The 19,068-nt window shown below is 39.6% G+C and overlaps 2 protein-coding genes across 5 annotated transcripts in view; both read left to right on the top strand.

The window, feature by feature from the left end:
* Nucleotides 1–12,449, top strand: part of npas2 (neuronal PAS domain protein 2) — a 62,799-nt gene extending 50,350 nt beyond the window's left edge. For all 3 annotated transcript variants that reach the window (XM_057354648.1, XM_057354666.1, XM_057354657.1), the window contains 14 exons: nucleotides 2,317–2,435; nucleotides 2,568–2,650; nucleotides 3,480–3,586; nucleotides 3,766–3,913; nucleotides 4,909–4,990; nucleotides 5,067–5,193; nucleotides 5,275–5,378; nucleotides 5,467–5,532; nucleotides 5,731–5,889; nucleotides 7,111–7,275; nucleotides 7,360–7,550; nucleotides 7,916–8,005; nucleotides 8,106–8,316; nucleotides 8,511–12,449. In XM_057354648.1, coding sequence (XP_057210631.1) covers nucleotides 2,317–2,435; nucleotides 2,568–2,650; nucleotides 3,480–3,586; nucleotides 3,766–3,913; nucleotides 4,909–4,990; nucleotides 5,067–5,193; nucleotides 5,275–5,378; nucleotides 5,467–5,532; nucleotides 5,731–5,889; nucleotides 7,111–7,275; nucleotides 7,360–7,550; nucleotides 7,916–8,005; nucleotides 8,106–8,316; nucleotides 8,511–8,687 — 1,829 coding nt within the window. In that variant the 3' untranslated portion in view covers nucleotides 8,688–12,449. The remainder of the gene's footprint in view (nucleotides 1–2,316; nucleotides 2,436–2,567; nucleotides 2,651–3,479; nucleotides 3,587–3,765; nucleotides 3,914–4,908; nucleotides 4,991–5,066; nucleotides 5,194–5,274; nucleotides 5,379–5,466; nucleotides 5,533–5,730; nucleotides 5,890–7,110; nucleotides 7,276–7,359; nucleotides 7,551–7,915; nucleotides 8,006–8,105; nucleotides 8,317–8,510) is intronic.
* A 696-nt stretch (nucleotides 12,450–13,145) lies between these two features.
* On the top strand, nucleotides 13,146–19,068 carry radx (RPA1 related single stranded DNA binding protein). 2 transcript variants are annotated; one of them, XM_057325118.1, is made up of 15 exons: nucleotides 13,146–14,053; nucleotides 14,249–14,391; nucleotides 14,490–14,682; nucleotides 14,814–14,922; nucleotides 15,053–15,150; nucleotides 15,310–15,429; nucleotides 15,559–15,654; nucleotides 16,090–16,260; nucleotides 16,446–16,627; nucleotides 16,764–16,900; nucleotides 17,484–17,531; nucleotides 17,828–17,946; nucleotides 18,034–18,321; nucleotides 18,472–18,636; nucleotides 18,719–19,068. In XM_057325118.1, exons 1-15 carry the CDS (start codon nucleotides 13,501–13,503, stop codon nucleotides 18,862–18,864), a joined length of 2,568 nt encoding a protein of 855 aa, XP_057181101.1. In that variant the 5' UTR covers nucleotides 13,146–13,500; the 3' UTR covers nucleotides 18,865–19,068. The 2 variants fall into 2 exon arrangements, with proteins under 2 accessions (XP_057181101.1, XP_057181108.1); XM_057325125.1 differs by lacking the exon at nucleotides 17,484–17,531.

The raw sequence follows: 19,068 nt of genomic DNA, 5'->3' as shown, positions 1-19,068 counted from the left end.
ATGTCCAGTTTGGGCAAGGGGAAACATCTCAAGAGAGCCTTTTTCCACATGTTGTCGCCAGAGGGCAAGCTTTGATCTGAATCCATGCAGTTTGTCTGTGCTAGTTAGTACATTTTCATTTCTCCCTTGCATTCGCGTGTTCAGTTCATTCAGGTGTGCAAAAATGTCCGCCATGTATGCCAACCGTGCACACCATTCCTCATCTGCCAACAGCAATGCGTACTCCGATTTTTCCGCTGTTAAGAAGGTTTTCAGTTCTTCCCTCAGTTCGTACACACGCGACAAAAGTTTACCACGGGACAGCCATCGGACCTCCGTATGAAGCAATAAAGTCTTATGGTCTGCCCCCATCTCCTCACATAAGATAGCAAATAGTCGGCTTTTCAAAGGCCTTGTTTTTATAAAGTTGACAATACGCACTGCACCATCCAACACATTCGACAGCTCCTTTGGTAACGTCTTGGCAACAAGTGCCTCGCGATGCAAAAAACAGTGCGTGACCGTGACGTTCGGATTTTTTTCTTTGACTCTACTGACGAATCCCTTGGTATTCCCAGTCATGGATGCTGCTCCGTCGGTACACACACTCACGCAGTTTTCCCATTTTAGTCCTCCTTGTTCAATGTAATCGGATGTCACCCGAAATATTTCCTCTCCTGTTGTTTTTGATGGCAACTCTTTGCAAAAATAAAAATTCTCTCTGATGATTTCACCATCCACAAAGCGCACGTTTGCTAATAGCTGAGCATTCCCACTTATGTCTGTTGATTCATCAATTTGGAGTGCAAATTTGACGCTAGTTTTTATTTTTTCCAGTACAACACTCTCAATGTCAGCGGACATATCGTCAATGCGTCTGGCGATTGAATTGTTTGAAACGGGCACTTTTGCAATTTCTTTGGCAGCATTTGGACCCAACATTGTTTTCACAATTGCTTTGCATGCAGGCATAATTAATGACTCCACCACCGTATGTGGCTTTTTCGATTTTGCCACTAAACCAGCAACCAGGTAGCTAGCTTCGAGAGCTTTTTCAGACACTGTGGTACTCTTTCTCATCAAAGAAGCCTGTTTCTCCGTTTGATCTCTCAAACGCACAAAATAGTTTGTCTTTTTTAATAAGTGATGGATGTTTTGTTTGTAAATGACGTTTAAGCTTGCTAGGAACCATTGCATGGTTAGATAGTTTTTCTCCACAGACTAAGCATAAGGGTAGTGCTGCCGCGCGATCCCCGGTGAAAGTGAATCCATATGACAGATAACTGTCGCTGTATTGTCTTGAGCTCACCGTTTTTGCTTTCTTTCCTGTGTCTCCACTGCTAGAGGGCCCAGGTTCCGATTCAGGGTCGTTAGATTTTCTTTTCAAGAATTTATCCATGTTTTCCCGTTGGTTTTAGTAGCGTGGTCGTAATTATGTGTGGAATTCGCACATGGGAAAATCGCGGGCTACGAGGTCACGTATACGTACAGTCTCCTGGATGAGATCACGTATACGTGGTCAAATACGCGATGAGGTCACAGTTGGTTTACTTTTAATTGTAAAACATTGCTGTACATCTATATTTTATTTATTATTATTAAAAATTGGCCATTTTCCACAGCACACCGGACAACTTGTCACGGCACACTAGTGTGCCGCGGCACAGCGGTTGGGAAACACTGCCTTAAAGTTACACACAGATTTTCAGACTTTTGAACACATTTACTTCAAAATGATAAGACCGATCTACTCACCATGTAGCTATTAGAGAGAGGGACACAGTAATAATTCTTGATAAAAATATGTAGGGGTGTGGCTAAAATCAGTCTCAGCCAATGGACTAAAACATACACTGTTTCGGTAGTGACATGAAAATCCGGGACACATTTTTTTACATAAAGTTTAATCAATTAAAAATAAAATATAAAATAAATATTTTTTTGAACATTTAAAATATATTTTTAAAAAACAATGGGAAAAAATGCAAAAAAAATTGAATTCTTATTTTCATAAGTTGAAATTTAGAGGTTTGGGTTCGGGAGACCCATCTCCCAATTGAAAGTACCCAATAAATGATAATTATATGTATAAGCTTACTGATATTATAAATATTATTGTGGGTTTCAATAGATGATAGAAGGATCTTAGTAAACAACTAAGATTTTAATACTTGAATGTTTTTTAAATGTGTTTTTTGATGTGGGACAGCAGTTTACACAAATTCTGTAGAATGGCCCATATTACATTGCATTTCTGTTAATAGATACTCCAAAAAAATACACATAGCACCTTTAATTATAGAGAAAGAGTCAAATTGTGTGTGTCTGTTTTTACAGTGCCTCTGTCCTCTATAAACGGGTATGAGCTGGCGTTCCCGCGCACACTTCAGTCCTCACTGGAAGAACAGATCTGTCTCATAGCCACGGTGAGACTCGTGACCCCCCAGTTCCTGAAGGTAAGCGAGCACCTCCCCCAACTACGCATAATTCACTTACATACACACTTGTGAACGCACAAAATCAATATTACATACATGTATTCACCATTATGTGAAAGGAAGGACACTCCTATTGTGTGTGTTTTAAAGGACCTGTGTAACGTGGAGGATGTATGTGATGAATTCACATCAAGACACAGTCTGGAATGGAAATTTCTCTTCTTGGATCACAGGTGTGTCAAACGCTGCTATGACTGATTTATGCAAACGTATCTTCTCTGGGTTTGGTTGGTGAGGGTTCATGATTCTTTCTGATGATGTCATTGGTTTGATTCATTCATCAGTTGCTGACCATTTACATCTGTTAATTCAGCCTTTCCGCCGTCCCAGGGCCAGCTGCGGGGGCAGAAATGGCGTCATTTCTCACTCACATATTTTAATGGGATCTCTTTCTTTTCTGTGGTGGCCATTCATAAATTCCCGGGTAGAGATTACCTAATCAGAATGCCTTTCTGACCCCATGAGAGTTACATAACTGTGTGTGTGTAGGTTAGGATCTGGATGTCCTGTTCCCTACAGATCTAAAAATGGACGCACAAGCTGCCTTATAAAAGGTGAAATGTGTCATTCCTGGAATGCTACTGTCACCGAGTCGACTTGCAAACATGACTGTTTTCAAGAAAATTTACAGCTAAACAGATAGTCCTGCCCCAAAGAAAGCGTTTTGACAGACGTACTTTTTTGGGACATATAGTTGACTTGCATGTTAAGCTTGAAATACTAAAAAGTATTCTGTACTTATATGAGTAGCCTGATCACAGCCGTTTTACTTTACGTTATTAATCTCTGGTTGCCATGGCGATAAGTGGCATTGCATGCTCCTCATAAGCTTCCATGTTGTTTTATTCCTCCGGTCACATGACTAAGCGAGGAAGCGAGTTTTTTTGTGGATTAAAGGACAAGCAACAGTGTTTAGGGTCGGCGCATAAAAAATGACGGGTGTACTGGCTCTTTTAATGAGAGCGGACATTCTGTTTCAAGCATGTGTGTTTTTCTCTACAGGGCCTCTCCTATCATTGGCTACCTGCCCTTTGAGGTTTTGGGGACATCCGGTTACGATTACTACCATGTGGACGACCTGGAGCTCATTGCTCAGTGTCATAAACAATGTAAGTGTTATCTCTATGTCTCTCGCTCACTCTCCCTTTCTGGCTTTTCAAACTAGGTCAGTTTACCGTCTTGGTACAGTGATGTTTGTTTTAATCACAGAGTATGTTAAAAAAGACAGAAGCAAACTCAGATGTTTTCTGGAGACTGTTGATCTTGCGTCTGTGTGTATGTATTGCAGTGATGCAGTGCGGGAAGGGAAAATCATGTTACTATCGGTTCCTGACTAAAGGACAGCAGTGGATCTGGCTGCAGACACACTATTACATCACATACCACCAGTGGAACTCCAAACCAGAGTTTATCGTCTGCACACACAACGTGGTCAGGTAAAAACACACACAACTGCATACATATGGAAAGTATGCACATACCACAGCTCACCGCACACAAATTAGTAGCTGAACACACATTCATTCAAATAGATGCCATTTTTAAGTCTCTCTTTAGTTTCCTAAATGCTTCATAAATGTTTTAAACACTTTATTGCATATTTGTATTAAAAGGATAGAATATAGGAATATAATCCAAGTTGTTTATTTTTAATAAATTGTTCAACAAATTGAAGCCGAGTGGTTTTTTTATACTCTTTATCCACCTAGTGGTCAGTTTGTGTTACTACAGATTTCAAAGTTTGGTTTAAAGGAATAGTTCAGCCAAAAATGAAATGATTTGATAAATCACACACCCTCATGTCATTTCAAACATGCATGACTTTCTTTCTTCTGCATAACACAAAAGAAGATATTTTGAAGAATGTCAGTAACCAAACAACACAGGCCCCCATTGACTTCCATTTTTTGAACACAAAAACAGAACTTTTCTCAAAATAAGAAACAACACGAGGGTCAATAAATGATGACATGATTGACACGATCATTATTTTTAAGTGAACTATCCCTTTAAAGTTAAAATGTTAAAACATGAAAACATTTATCCCGTCCCGTTCCTGATCTCATTGTGCATGATTATTTAGTGTACATTATTCCAAAGTATAAAATAGAATTCAATCTTTCATTATAATGTCATTTGTTCTGCGTATTGAATGGCTTTCTTTCTGGCTAACATTACCAATCACTCCTATTTATTAACTTGTTCCTCCATCCATTTTTGCCATGTAACACCCACTTTATGATCCAATCATTTCCCCGATGGAAGAAATCCCGCCCTCCATTTTTGTCTAGTCAAATATCCTGTTTCACTCAGAAGTATGACACATTATGGAAGTAAACACAGATGCAAACGCATCTGGAGTCCTTTCCTGATGGACAAACAAGTTACAAGTAAACACAAAATGCTAAATTTGTACTCCCTCTCTGTAAAGTTATGCTGAAGTCCGAGCGGAGAGAAGGAGAGATTTTGGATTAAAGGAAACCTCATCTGATATGGCGACGTCCTCAATCAAGGTGCTAAGAACACATTTTTATGAGCTTATCTAAACTGGGACTTATTACCATACAAAGATGTGTTTGTGTTTTTTAGGGGCAGGAGGTGTTTTTAGACATGTGTCCTCCCTTGGATGCTCCGCGGGACAGAATCAGCAGCACGCGATCGGTATCGTCGCAAAGCTCTAGAAAATCATCGCACACGGCACTGTCCGACTCGGCATGTGAGCACTTTAGCATGTCTCACGGTGTTTCCATATACATGAGAAAACCATATGAAAGAAATCCTGTGTGTGTGTGTTTAGCAAACTCCTCGGTGAGGTACACAGAGCCATGCCCGTCGTCACGGAAATCTGCCTCCATCGTTCCAGAGAAGACATCCAGCAGAATGCCACACAGCGGATCAAAGGTACAGACACACATCCACAAACTCTCGCAATGTGTGAAAGCAAGTTTGTGTGTGTATCTAAAATCTTCCTTTGTTTGCTTGTTTGTAGAACCGGATTAAAAGGCAGAACTCCTCTGAGCCTCTCTCCCCCTCCTGCAGTCAACATACCACCATGGTCAGTCTCCCCCAACCCCTCTCTTGCTCGATCCATTCTCCCTCTGTTTCCTCTCCTCTGTTTCTCGTTTGGTGTGTAAGTATAGCTGCAGTTTAGCGTCGGTAGTAATCTTAGAATAGAATTGTGTGGCTTTTCTTGGCTCTGTGTATAGTGGGGTGTGTGAGAGTTCTCCATGTTCTTTGTGTGTGTGGGTTGCAGACACAAGCTTTGTACGGATTCCAGCAGCCTCAGTTAGGCGTAATGCATCAACTGAAGGAACAGCTGGAAGAGAGAACACGCATCCTACAGGCTGACATTAAAACCCAGCAGCAAGAGCTGCACGACATTAAAGAGAAACTACAAATCGCTAACTTACAGGTACACACACAATCACATATGCATGCATTATTAGAGCCTGATGTCACAGGAATTCATATCTATTTTACAAAATGGCTCATTGGTATGAACTTGTACGAAGTGAATTGTATGAAAACGTACAATTACAAATAAAAAGCAATACTGAAGTCTCTCCCCTGAACTTAACCATCATTGCATGAAAGCAAATAACACTAAAGTGTACGAATGACTGTCAATTCCGATACCTCGGATTTCCAAATTCACCATTTTTTAGGAAATGGAAAAAACACTACTTTTTAAATGATGAAATACTATGTTGTTGGTTAGATATTTGCAAAACCCCGTGAAAAACATTAAGTTTGACTAATAATAATGATTCATGGCAAGAAAAGTCAGGAGATACAAGATTTCAAAATTACAGCAGCAATATTTTTGTTTTCAGTATTCAATATTTCAAATTTGCTTTTATTTTAATATTTTTAGTTTTCACCGTAAATGTTTAGCAATCTTGTTATGTGCTTTTTATTATTTATTTATTTGCTTGTTTATTGCTATATGAGTTTGTTTTAGTGTTAGTTTTGTTTTGTCTTAGTTTCAGTATTTCAGTGCCTTGTTTCGGCAACATGGGTAGTTTTCGTTTAGTTTGTTTTACAAATAGTATTCAAGCCAATATTTTATGTGATTTCAATTAACAGAAATGTTTTAGTTTTAGTGAACTATAATAAATTTGATGCAAATGTGAAATAAAAACAACTCTTCATTATGTAAGGTTTTTATATACTGTACCTCTGAAGACGTAGTTGTGTATATAATATTGCATTTCTGTCAATAGATCCTTCACAAAATTACACACAGCACCTTTGAAGTTGAATGTCAACACTAAACATCTTTGAGATGGATGCCAAATGCAAATCATATCCCATCAGCCAATGTCAACGCTTGACCTCACTAATGCTCTTGTGTAGGGAATGTGTTCCAGCATCTATTGGAAAGCCTTCTCAGAAACATGGAAAGTGTTGGGGGAAGACAAACTCCCTGTTAATCCCAATGCACAAGCCCATACTCTATTAGTGTACTGTTTGTGTGCACACAAACTCATGGCCATATGTAGTGTACATTTAAGCAATGCAGTACACCTTCTGTGTGCTGCTGAGAACACAGAGCATTTATTGTACTGATCTCATTATTAAAATTAAATAAGAGTCATTAATAAACATTGTGTTTGGATTCATGTGTCGGCAGATGCTACTTCAGCAACCTATACAGGGAGAGTTTGCTGCTTCAGGTCCGCAGCAACAGGGTCCAGGCAGGCCGGCCCAACATGGCACACACCCCAAACCTCAACACTGTGTCTCACATTCACCTCACACACTGCTCAGAGAACAGCCGAGTAGCTCATCTGCTCAGGTACACTTACTCATATATAAATATACATTATACACCACACATACATGTTCACATAAACAATCTTGGTTGTTTTTTGTGTGTTAGGTGCAGCCAAGACTGGTGCAGAGTGGACAGATGCAGGCTGTCAATGTTCCAATGCAGACACAAGCGAGTCTGACCACACCCTTCTGCAGCAATCCAATGATATTCTCTCCAAATCACGGACACAGAACCCAACACGACACCCATTGCCAAAGACAAACACACACCGAGTACAGCCAGGATGCACAGCTACGGTAACAACACAACACACATTGAAGCATTAACATAATACACAACACGTGTGCTTTTTGAGAGTGGGGAAGCATCTCCATCACTTAAAGTATGACTGGAGTGTTTTATAATGACTCTTTCTGTGGAACACAAAAGAAGATATTTTGAGAAATGTCTCAGTGGTTTTGTGTCTATACAATTTAAGTCAAAGTGATCCAATGTCAAAATATATATATTTTTTGTTCTGTTAAAGTCATTTCATTTTTGGGTGTACTATCCCTTTAAATCAGAAACAAGCCTAGGGGTGGACCTGTATCTTAACTGTTTGGAACCTCATTTTCTGTTGAGCTGGCTTTGATTGTAATAGGCCATGTTCTCTCATAAACAGGATGCTGCTGAACCAGCCAATGCAGACGCTTGTACCAGACAGCAGTGGGGGAGCATCTTCCCAATGCAGTTCAGCTGTTCTACAAACCAAGTCAGTTTGTGCTAGTGTATTTTTGCTTCAAAATCTCATTTCTTTTGTGAAAGTTTATGATTTGTTTATTTGTGTGTGTGTGCATGTGTGTACATTACAGATATCCTCTGGACCAGCAGATGATGGCTCCACCCTTCCCTGTGCAACAGATGAATTGCAACGCTGTACTTGTCCCCTCCCCTGTCTTCACCTCACCAATCATGATCCCCCATAATAGTTTCATCACCCACCAGGCCACGCCCACCTACACGCCTCACCCGTCAGCTACGCCGCACAGCTTACCACTACAGCAGCCTCAGCAGTTCTTTCAGGTAAACAAACCACAAATTTATTCAATATGAGTCTTTTTAGTCAGCAGAACAACTGCTTCATTAACTGAGTCACATTCTACAGTTCATATGAATGACTCATGAGTCTCATATTCTTTGTCATCCTTTATTTTATGATTCAGCTCATGAATTATACAAAAACAAATCTGTAACCAAAAAAAACGATTTTTTCACAGATGCAGCCTCAGGGTCTGATTCACAGTGCTCCCACACAGGCCTTATTCCATACCCCAAATGTTCCACAGCAAAGCACCGTGGGATACCTACAGCCACAACAACAACAACAACAGCAGCAGCACCATCATACCCAGTCCGGCAACCTGTCGGACTACAGAAACATGCTCCCGCGGTAGCCCCGCTCCCAGGGAGAAGCCAAGAGTTTGCCAAGAAAGCATGCTGAGCAATTAGCTCTGTGGCATGAGTGAAAGGAATGATGGGAAGGGACTCTCGGCTCAGGCTCCCTCCAGAGCCAAATCGAGAAAGCCAAAGTCCCTCAAAGTCCCCATGATAGCACATGATGGCATCCCAAGGCTCTGCCCTGCCCAGACTGCCCAGAGATGCTGGGATGTGTAGGAGGAGCCCGAGGGGGCGTGACCCATCTGTTATTCATGGAGGCAGGGGTCGCAAAGAAGCTCGGAGCGGTCTAGCAGATGCTCTTATTGACGATATTAAGAACTGGATGCGAAGTGGATTGGAAAGATGCTAAGGCTTGAGCTGCAGTTATATTTGTTCCTATGGAGGTTTTTTGGCACTTGTTACAGCTAGTTTGTGTTATCTGGAATTTTCAACAGACACAAGAGAGACAAAATTAACCAATCAAGAAATACCTTGACAGTTAAACATACATTGGGTGATAGAACAGCTGTGAGTGATGTCACATTTTGTCATCACATACTGTACAAAAATGAGTAACTACACGAGTTAAGTGAGAATCTGCCCCCCCAAAAAACAGAATAGTCAAAAACTGCATTACGCAGGGCTCATCTGCACAGATCATATCCTACAAATCCTTTTCTGCTGAGTTTTGTGTATGCGCGGTTGTTTTGGAGGGGAGGAGCTAGTCACAGCAAAGATCCAGACATTCTAATTACAGTAAGACATTTGGCAGCCTGTTACCACGTGCAGAACAGGGTCAAACCTCTCTTGTACTTTAGCTCTATGGCCAGACAGACGTAATGTTAACATTACCATATAGAAACTTGAATAACGTTAAAATATTTAAGAACAATTTTAGGGTCAACAATAAACTTTTCTACCTTTGTTCCTAGATCTACTGTACATATTGTTCCTCCGCATGAGTTATGAAAGCTCATTAAGAACAGACATACATTGCAAATCTCATTTTTACATAACTTGTTTTTCAGGTAAAGCGTGTTGACTCTCTACACAAAAGGTTCTCATTTGTACTTTTGAGATGTTTCAGACATTTGTGACCCAGATGGTCCACATGTTCACACAGTGAAACTGTAGTGATGTTGTCCATATCAGCACAGCAAAGTATGTGTTTGGTATTTGTTTTGGTATTTATTCTTTTTCAATTGATATGTGAAAATCACATGTCAGTATTATACATAGAAAAAGCTCGGTTTAATTTGGGTGTTATAGCAGACGTGTGAAATTCTGTGCGTGAGATTGAATGATTTAAGACAATCTTAATGTGATGACTTTAAACAGGGCTGCAGAATTAAAGTAGTTCATCTTCAAAATTAAAATTCTGTCATTATTTACACGCCCTCTTGTCATTTCAAACCTATATGACTTTCTTCTGCAGAACACAAAAGAAGATATTTTGAAAAATGTTGGTAACATAAAACCGTTGGTCCCCATCGACTTGCACTGGTTTCCATACAATAGAAGTCAATGGGGACCAACGGTTTTTGGTTACCAACATTTTTCAGAATATCTTTTGTGTTTGGCAGAAGAAAATCACACGGGTTGGAAATGACAACAGGGTAAGTAAATGATGACAGAGTTTTCATTTTGAAGGTGAATTATTTCTTACATATTAAATATTTTCACCTACCTGTGTAACTTGGGCTCACAAATGCATCTCAAATATTAGCGAAAACATGCACTTATTGGACCTTCTTCACGAAATACTACCAGAATGTTTTGCTTTTGTTTCATGAATAAGAACTATTGTCTCCTTTTCATTTCATTTTTATGTTTTGTTTTGTCACACAATAGTCAAACATTTTACCTCTTACAAAAGAGTAGAAGAAAAACATCCAGAAATCACAGAACTATTTTCTTCTTCGTGGGGACTTTAAGCTGTGCTCTCCCCTGTCCTGTCAAACCTTGCACATGTAAAGACTGGTGCTGATTATTTTTGTAAAACTGAGACAAATCTGTTTAAAGTCTAAAATCAAGGTTAGTGAAAGCTTACAATATGTGCCCTTCTGCATGCTGTGCAATGGAAAAAAACCAAGAATGTTTGTAATTTATACTTATATATAAAATATTTTTGTTTGTAGGCAGGTATTTCATACTAGTAAAAGCCTGTTCAAATGAAAAATATTTTTGTATGATACTTAACATTCCTTTAGTTATGTACAGCAAAGTTTGAAACTCCCGGACGCTCTCAGGTGCGACATACGCGGGTGTTTTGCTTGCACATCTTTAGAAATTAACATGTGCTTTTCCCAAGCACCATAATTCAGTGGTTTTTACTGATTAAATTACCCAAAGGAAGCATTCCATCAATGATTTTTTTAATTTATAACCCTTATATTAAATTTCCCATTATTTTAACACTATATCTACCTGACCTGCCCATTTGAAACATTTCTAAACATTTTCCAAAGGTTTTTGTAAGGAGTCTGAATTGTATAACTGGTCATCTCATCACTTTGATTGCCAAGGTCCAACTAGAAAGATGTTTGATGTGTTTTTGTATCTTTATACATTGAATATGCTGTATGTTGCAGCAGTTCTGTGGACATGGCTTGGTTTTGCATGAATCTAAACAGCAACGGTTATGAGACTGAAATACACTACAAGACTTTTGCTCAGATTTTGCCCAGATTTTCAGTCTGGACTTGTTGCAGAAAGTCTGTGCCAGTCTACAGATTTGATCAGTTAGTGTGTTTCTATCTGAAACTTTCAAAAAGTCTGCAAGTGTATGATGTCTAGTTTAAAAAAAAATCTGTTCAGATTTTAAGTCTTTTAGTGTATTCCAGCCATTAGACGAATACACGGCTGAGTTAGTAGCACACAGTATAATGTGCCAGGGTGTTCGGTACCAGTGCCTCTTGTTTTCTGTCAAAAATTGCAAAGGCTTAACCGATCCAATGTGTTCAGTCATGTGCCAGCCATTTTAGAGAAACATCTGTGTGCATCTTACCCTGAACAAAACCAGCTGCTTCCTTCCGGTTCCTTAGTTTAACAGCTATTGTGGTGTTTTCTCAAATATTTTGCAAGCCAGACTCAAACATTTAGTCTCAAATGCTGCAAGGTTTGATAGTTTTACTGTGTTGGCTGTGTTGTTTGCACATATGGATGTTTGCATCTTTGTGTCTTATAGGGCTGTGAGTGGTGAAGGAAAACTGACCGTCTTCTCTTTTCTCTCCTGTGAAACTTAGCTCTGCTTGTGGAGACTGCACTTTATTCTCACCCCCCCCCCCCAACTCTTTTCATTTTGTAGATTTCACTCTGGCCTGGAATTCTCCCCCAAAGTGTCTGTTCTAATGAGCCTTAGGCCTTGTGGGTTTGTGTGACTGTGTGTTGGGAGTATGAGAAGAGAAAAAATGGCACCTGGTGTAAACAGCCATCTCTGCCGATATGCTGCAGAAAACACAAGATGTTGTAATATGATGTATAAGCAAGATATTTAGAAAATATAGTTGTTTATTTTATAAGATATCTAATAGAAATACATTTATATAAATTGTCTGATCTGAAAGTTAAAAACAGAGATATTTTGTAACAGAATTATTATTGAAGTGTCTTGGGGGGAGGTAAAGGCTTTCTGTTTTTCAGTTCAGCTAGTTGGTTTTGCACAGTTGTTGTATGGCTTGTTTACCCCTTTTTTCTTTCGTGTACATAAACCATCACAACAAGCTTTAACATATTGTTAATTATTGTTTTAGTAAAATTATTAATAAAATGTTTACATTCTGAAAGAGCTTGGATGTCTGTTTTAGTGATGCTGAATTTACAATCTTTAAAAATAAAGCGATAATCCTGGTTTACGTTAATTTAAAAATGTTTTACAGGCTAATATTAAGAAAAGTAGTATTATAAATCATTGCAGACTACACAGTAATACAATATGATACAACTCTAATCTCAAATCTAGAGTAATTTTAATATGAAGAGTTTGGTTCCAAAATGAGATGAAAAATCATGTTTTTTTATTATGTTATCAATTTATCATGTTTTTATTGCGTTTTGTTGTGTTAGTTAGCTGTATTTTTTTAGTTATTATGTCTTAAATCAAAACAAACCAACTTCAGTTTGATTTGATATTAATTGGAATGCAGAATAAAAAAAACATGATTTTTGATTTTTTTTTAACGGAGTTTTCATTTTTGAACCAAACTCTTCATATGTAATAGGCTGTTGAGACGCCATCAAATATTTGTTACCTAGGTCTCAATTCTCTGTGGTTACCAAGCAATGTAACCCCGCAGTCAGTATCTGAGCGCACCCAATGCGATTAGAATTTAGATTGGTATGAATTGTGTTGGTTTAAATTAATAATAATTCATTTCAATCATGCAAAAATATTTTAATATATACTTTTTTTTTATCATTTCGACGTGTCTTTCTTGCCTCTAGGTGGCGGTGCGGTGATGTACAGTGTTCGGTTTTCCGCTGCACGGGAAGAAGAAACACGAACTAGCCGCGCGCTTTGTGTTTACGTTTCGCGAGCTTCGAGACAATTTTCAAGACAGTAATGGCAGTATTCTTGATCCACGTGAGCGACAAAATATCCCTTGCCTCATAAATGTGTAACATTAGTAGCAATAAGTGCGTTCATGCAAGATACGTCTAGCCTGCAACGCGCGAATTAGCCTGCTAGTCCATCACGTCTATACAGACACTCGCATATTAACGACATATAAGAAACCTCTCTGAATGTATGGAACCGCTCCCGATCAGATTATGTTAGGGCAATGAGTATTTTGATCTGAATTCAAAAGTTCCCTAGCGTTACTCTCAGTAATGGCATGTTCCGCAGATCGCAGTGACAGCGGGTCCGGATCTATTCTGCATGCAGCGCTTGAGCAGCTGCGGGGCGCATTGAATCTTTCCTTAACCCTCGGCAGCCCGCTATCCTTGACCGTCATCGCCGTTGACCGCTACCTGAGTCTACATCCCACCACTGAGAGCTACAGCTACGACCTGACAGTCACGGACGGCCGGTGGAGGGTAAAGTGTCAGCTGGCGGAGAGTCTGATCCGGTGGGTAAAGAACGGCTCGCTGCGGTGCGGTGTCGGGGTTCGGCTGTCCCATCTGTCAGTTGTCCACGATGAGACGAGACTGGGTCACAGTTACCTGAGGATAGACGGCATCCACAGCATCACGGAAATGCCTGAGATGTTTGACAACATTAAAGATGTGGATAACATCCCGCAGTGGTTTCGGGATGATGTGATTCGCACTAATGGACCTCTGCAGCTGACAAGGAAACATTATTTATCGTTGTGGATAAACGATGATCCTCACGGGAGTGTGTGGATTGCCAATAGCCCGCCGCCACACGTAGTTTTAGATGGTATGTAAAGTGGGCGTGGAGTAGAGCATGATTTAAAGTACAAAATAGGGATTTATCCAAATTTAGAGCTATAATGTAATATTAAATGTGTGGTATTGTAAGTCACTTTGGATACAAATCTCTTTTTTGCATTTTATTTTATTTGGAAAATAAATGTCTCTTCTGTGGTTAATGTTGTTCTCCTCCCTTTGTCAGTTTCTAATATTACTTTGCTTGGGGATCTGGAAGCATTCTTTCACAGCTCCAAACGTCCTCTACCACTTCTGGTCCGAATTCTGCACAGATCCAGAATCCGGTACTATGGAAAACCTGGACAAAATATTGACTTCCCATTTCAGGTAAGCTGAGGTCATGGTTTGTTTAGTCTGTTGGACATGATCATTTATTTACTTCTGCAGTGAAAGTCTGATACCACACTGTGTCATCTGTCTTTCAGGTGTACTATGAGGTGGCTGATCAGAGTGGCATTATGTCAATGGTCTTATGGAATGAACTTTGCCCTGAATGGTTCCATCGGCTAACAGTTGGCTCGGTTCTGTACTTGCAGCAATTTGCTGTAAAACCCAGTTATCAGAAACGCTCAAGGCCGCAGATCAGCATTCTCTCACTCATGGCATTCCGCTCCGTTGGTATAGACTAGACTTAGAATTTCACGTCTTTTTTTGTTTCATGTTAGTTTTATACAGGTGTGATTTAGGATTATTGTACCATGTCCCCAGACAAAGTCAGTTAGGTAATGTCAGCTGTTTGTGTTGCGTAGAGATCAGCTTGAATCCTCGAAGTCCAGCAACTGTAGTGACAGTGGTTCCACCGAAATGTGTTCAGCCTCAATGGGGTCTTCCTGATGTCCCATACAACTTTACCACAAGGTACACACTCACCACCCACAAAAACAATTGTGTTACGAAGTCTGATGCATTTAGTGAAGTGGATCTGTTTTAAGTGTTTATTTAAGAGAAAAGTTTATGAAAGGTTTACTCTGTTTCTCTCTGTGATCAGGTCAGAGGTGGAAGCCAACAGTAACCATGCCAGTGACATCATTGGTCTGGTGACTTATGTAGGCCGGCTTGAACGAATCAGGAGCAAAGAAAAGTCTGGTATTTTATTTGATTAGACAGCTTTGTGTCTTTCATTAGGCTTGTTGTTGTCTTCATGCTGATCGGTCTGTGTCGCCGAGTGAAGTCGAACAATCCTGTTATCTTTATAACTGCCAGTCAAATGTGCTGCCAACACAGTTATGTCTGTGCCTGTGACAGGACCGGAGAAATTCTGGGCATATCGGTGGGTACATGCGGTAGATGGGACAAGTGACTCTCCTTTTATACTGGAGATCTTTTCTTCATCCCAGCCAGAGATCTTCAGCAATATCTGCCCCAGTAAAACATCACTCCATGTCCTTAAGTAGCATTTCATAAGTTTAAAACACATCATTTTACTTATACTAAATTTCCTCATTTCATTGTCTCACTCTATTTGTCTTTATTCCACATTCTCTTTTTCTGTAGTGACGTATCTGGTGTGCACTCAAATGAGGGTGTGTCAGGAGGCGGATCGTTTTGTCTATTTGACCAGCAGCACAGAGACTCAGCTCTTCATCACAGGTGAATTCCAGTCAGAACATGTTGTCGACCCACAGTCAAACAAGAGCAGAACCAAGACCTTTCTAGCTATATTATGGGTATGAATTGTCCTTATGTAGAAAACTACATTCTGAAAATCCAATCTGTCTCTGCAGTTAAAACACCTTAATAACCATAAACATTCTAGACATTGTCTTGATAAAAAAATGCCCAAGGTCTCTGTAAAGACTGGATTACACTATTTGACTGAGATTTTAAAATACTTGGCACCACACACAGGTAAACGTCCAGGCTGAAGTTGTGTAGTTTAAGGCAGCCCTTAGACTGAAATTAAGGAGTAGAATTGGGGATAGATTGCATCACTACCTCAGTATAGAATAGAAAACAAAAGAAGTCAACTAAAAGTCTTTAGAATGATATCAATATATGTATTTGTACATGTATGTGTTTGTACAGGCTGTCATAAAAAGCAGCCGTATGTGAATGAGCCAAAGGTAAAAGCGTTCATCCAGTGGACAAAGACACTTAAAGACAATGTCATGCTGCAGAAGACTGCTGTCGGAGGACACTACAGCTACCCTCCTGCCCCGCCCACCTTCACACCGACCACCAAAAACAACACAGCCAGTAAGATCTACCCTCCTGATACATATGTAGATTTCATGAGTCACTTTCACAAATACAGTCCTTACCTACAGACTGTATTCCTTTCTGAGATCATTTTACATTTGTATCAGTAAAATAACTTTTGCAAAATACACTCCAAATGGGTTTTTTCATCTGACAGTCAACAAGTTCTAATTGTTGTGTAGATGAGACATCAATTATAGCAGTTGCTGAACTGAAGGGGGAGCTAGAGAGTATGCAGTACAGAGAACACAAGAGAGTGGCCATACAGGGCTACGTGGCTGCTGTGCAGTACCACTCCTGGCCTCCAGGGGATCAACAACCTGGAGTCAATGCTGTACAGGAAACATCACAAAGTCACCAGCAGGTCTGTTTTATCAAATCTGAGTCAATCAGCTGCAGCAGTCACAGTGGGTCATGTTAGATTATTTAGTTGTCTTTCTTTCCATAAAAAATGCATTGTTGCAACGAACAAGATATAAATGTGGGTGTTGTTTTTACAGCAAGGAGTAAGTGATGCTGGATCGTTTAGGCATCACGCCACGATGGAGGAGAGGTCTGTGGAACTGAGAAAAATAGACTCAGCCTCATCTGATTCAGATTCTGCGATTCCACCCAAACGCAAGAGACTGCACTCAAGGTTTGACTTCCTCAACCGGTCACTGTAGTATTTTACATCCATTGTGGTGTTTTATTCAACAAATGTTTTTTTTTAACTTCAAAAAAAGTAAGTCTTAAGAGATAGTCCACCCAAAAATGAAATTTCTGTCATGAATTAGAATTACTCATCCTCAAGTTCCATTTCTTTGTTCTGTTAAACGCAAAGAAATATATTTGGATGAATGTTAACAATTGAGATTTCTGGGGCACCATTAGTAGAAAAAATATAATATATTTTTTGTTTTGATATTTTGAAGAATTTAGGAAAACAAACAGTTGTGGGGTACCTTTGACTACCCCAGAAATCTTAGTTGATAACATTCTTCTTAATATCTTTCTTCAACTTGAGGATGAGTAATTTATGACAGAATTTTCATTTTTGGGTGGAGTATCCCTTAAATGGTCTTCAGTTGCTAACAGATGCTATTTTTATTAGAATTTTTTTTGCTGTATTTTTAATGTTGAAAAACATGGCTTTGTTTACTGGTTATTGCATAATATGTTTACTTCATCACGTAAATTCCAGTTCATCTCATGTCAGTTAAAATGTTTTGTTTATTTAGGGTAAAGCAGCGTCAGTATTTTACTAGATCCAAAGTACAGTCTGACAGGTACTGTAAACATTTCTACACAAAGTACAGTTTCTCTCGGTTCAGCCTGTATATTCTGCAGCTATATTTAAATGTGCTTAAATTGAATTTTTTTTTTTTTAAAAACCTAAATTATTTTAAAACTTCTGCTTTCAAAGCCTGTTGAGACTGAAACAGAGGATCTGAGTACTAGCTTGTTTGCTTGATTTACATTTATTCCACTTTGTAGACTTTTTTTACCAAAGATCTGAAAGAGCAACCATTGCTGATGCATTCATGTAGCCACTAATATAACTCCCGTCTCATTGGGCACTTAGTCAGGCTGGCTTTACCTCTCATGTGGAAGAAGAGCCTAGTAATGAAGCAGAACTGGAAGAAGAGGAATCTGAGAGTGAAGATGAACACATGCTGATCAGATATTCAGCCGCAAGAGAAGGTGCCGTATCCCTCCACACATAACACTAGCGTTACTTTATAGTGTTATTTCATGTTATGTGGTATTGAAAGATATATATTTTTAAAGTGATTGACCAGAGGCTGAGCGGTTCTCCAGACGCACAATCTGCCAGCCAATCTGCTGCATTATGGGAAAGCAGCATATGGCCACTGGTGAAGCAAAATGTGACGGATCACTTTTGTTGTGGCAGACTGGATGAAGGAAGCATTGCCGAAAATTTTCATTTTGATGACCGAGAAGTTCTGCTTCAACACCTGAACCTGTGCCCAGCTAAATGGACACCAGATCTTACCCCACAGACACATACTCACACACCTGTGGCCTGCACCGGCTACTTCATACTCACTATACTTGGTAAGAACAGCGGTATTGAAGTTAATCTCACAAGTGCGAAAGATCATGTTTTGTATCGTACACTTTGTTTCGTACTCTGTTCCAAAACAATGTTAAAGTCTCAGCCTGACAGGGTTCGTGATAATAACTGGAGCTCTTTTCTTCTTTCAGGCCTAAATCAAAAGGCTGCAGTAGATATTCTGTTTTTGCCTGTTGTTACCCCCGATGACCCCAGAGCTGCTGGAGTGCCCCATAGTCACCATGACAACTCTCTGCTGTCCTGTTTGACGACAGGACACGTGTGTGTTCAGCCAGATGGTACTTGCCCTGATCCAGGTGTGTTTTGGCTTGTGCTATACTGTTATGTTCACATTGCACATATCTCTGTTACATAATCTGTGGGTCCATCTATCTGCAGGGACGTTGATGAGTTCTGCCCCTCAGATGGAGTCAGAACGTGTGGTGTGTATCATTGATCTGTGTCTGCTTGGAGAGAACAGAATAGAAATGATCTGCTCTAAACTGTACAGAACAGCAGACATCTGCCAGCCTGAGAGCACTTAGAGAAGCCACACGTCATGAAAATCCTGTGTTTAATGATTTATGTATGAATGTATATACACCAACATGTAGAAATGTTGATCAGCGCTGATGCTAATATTAATGTTTATTTTGCATTTTAAATGCTTTTGTTTGAATAGACCAAAAGCTAATTTGTTAAAAGCTAATATTTTATTTTATGTGTGCATTGCTTTTGTATTGTTTGTT

Source organism: Triplophysa rosa, linkage group LG2 (assembly GCF_024868665.1).
Source record: "Triplophysa rosa linkage group LG2, Trosa_1v2, whole genome shotgun sequence".
NCBI lineage: Eukaryota > Metazoa > Chordata > Actinopteri > Cypriniformes > Nemacheilidae > Triplophysa > Triplophysa rosa.
This window is presented reverse-complemented; position numbering and strand designations above follow the sequence as displayed.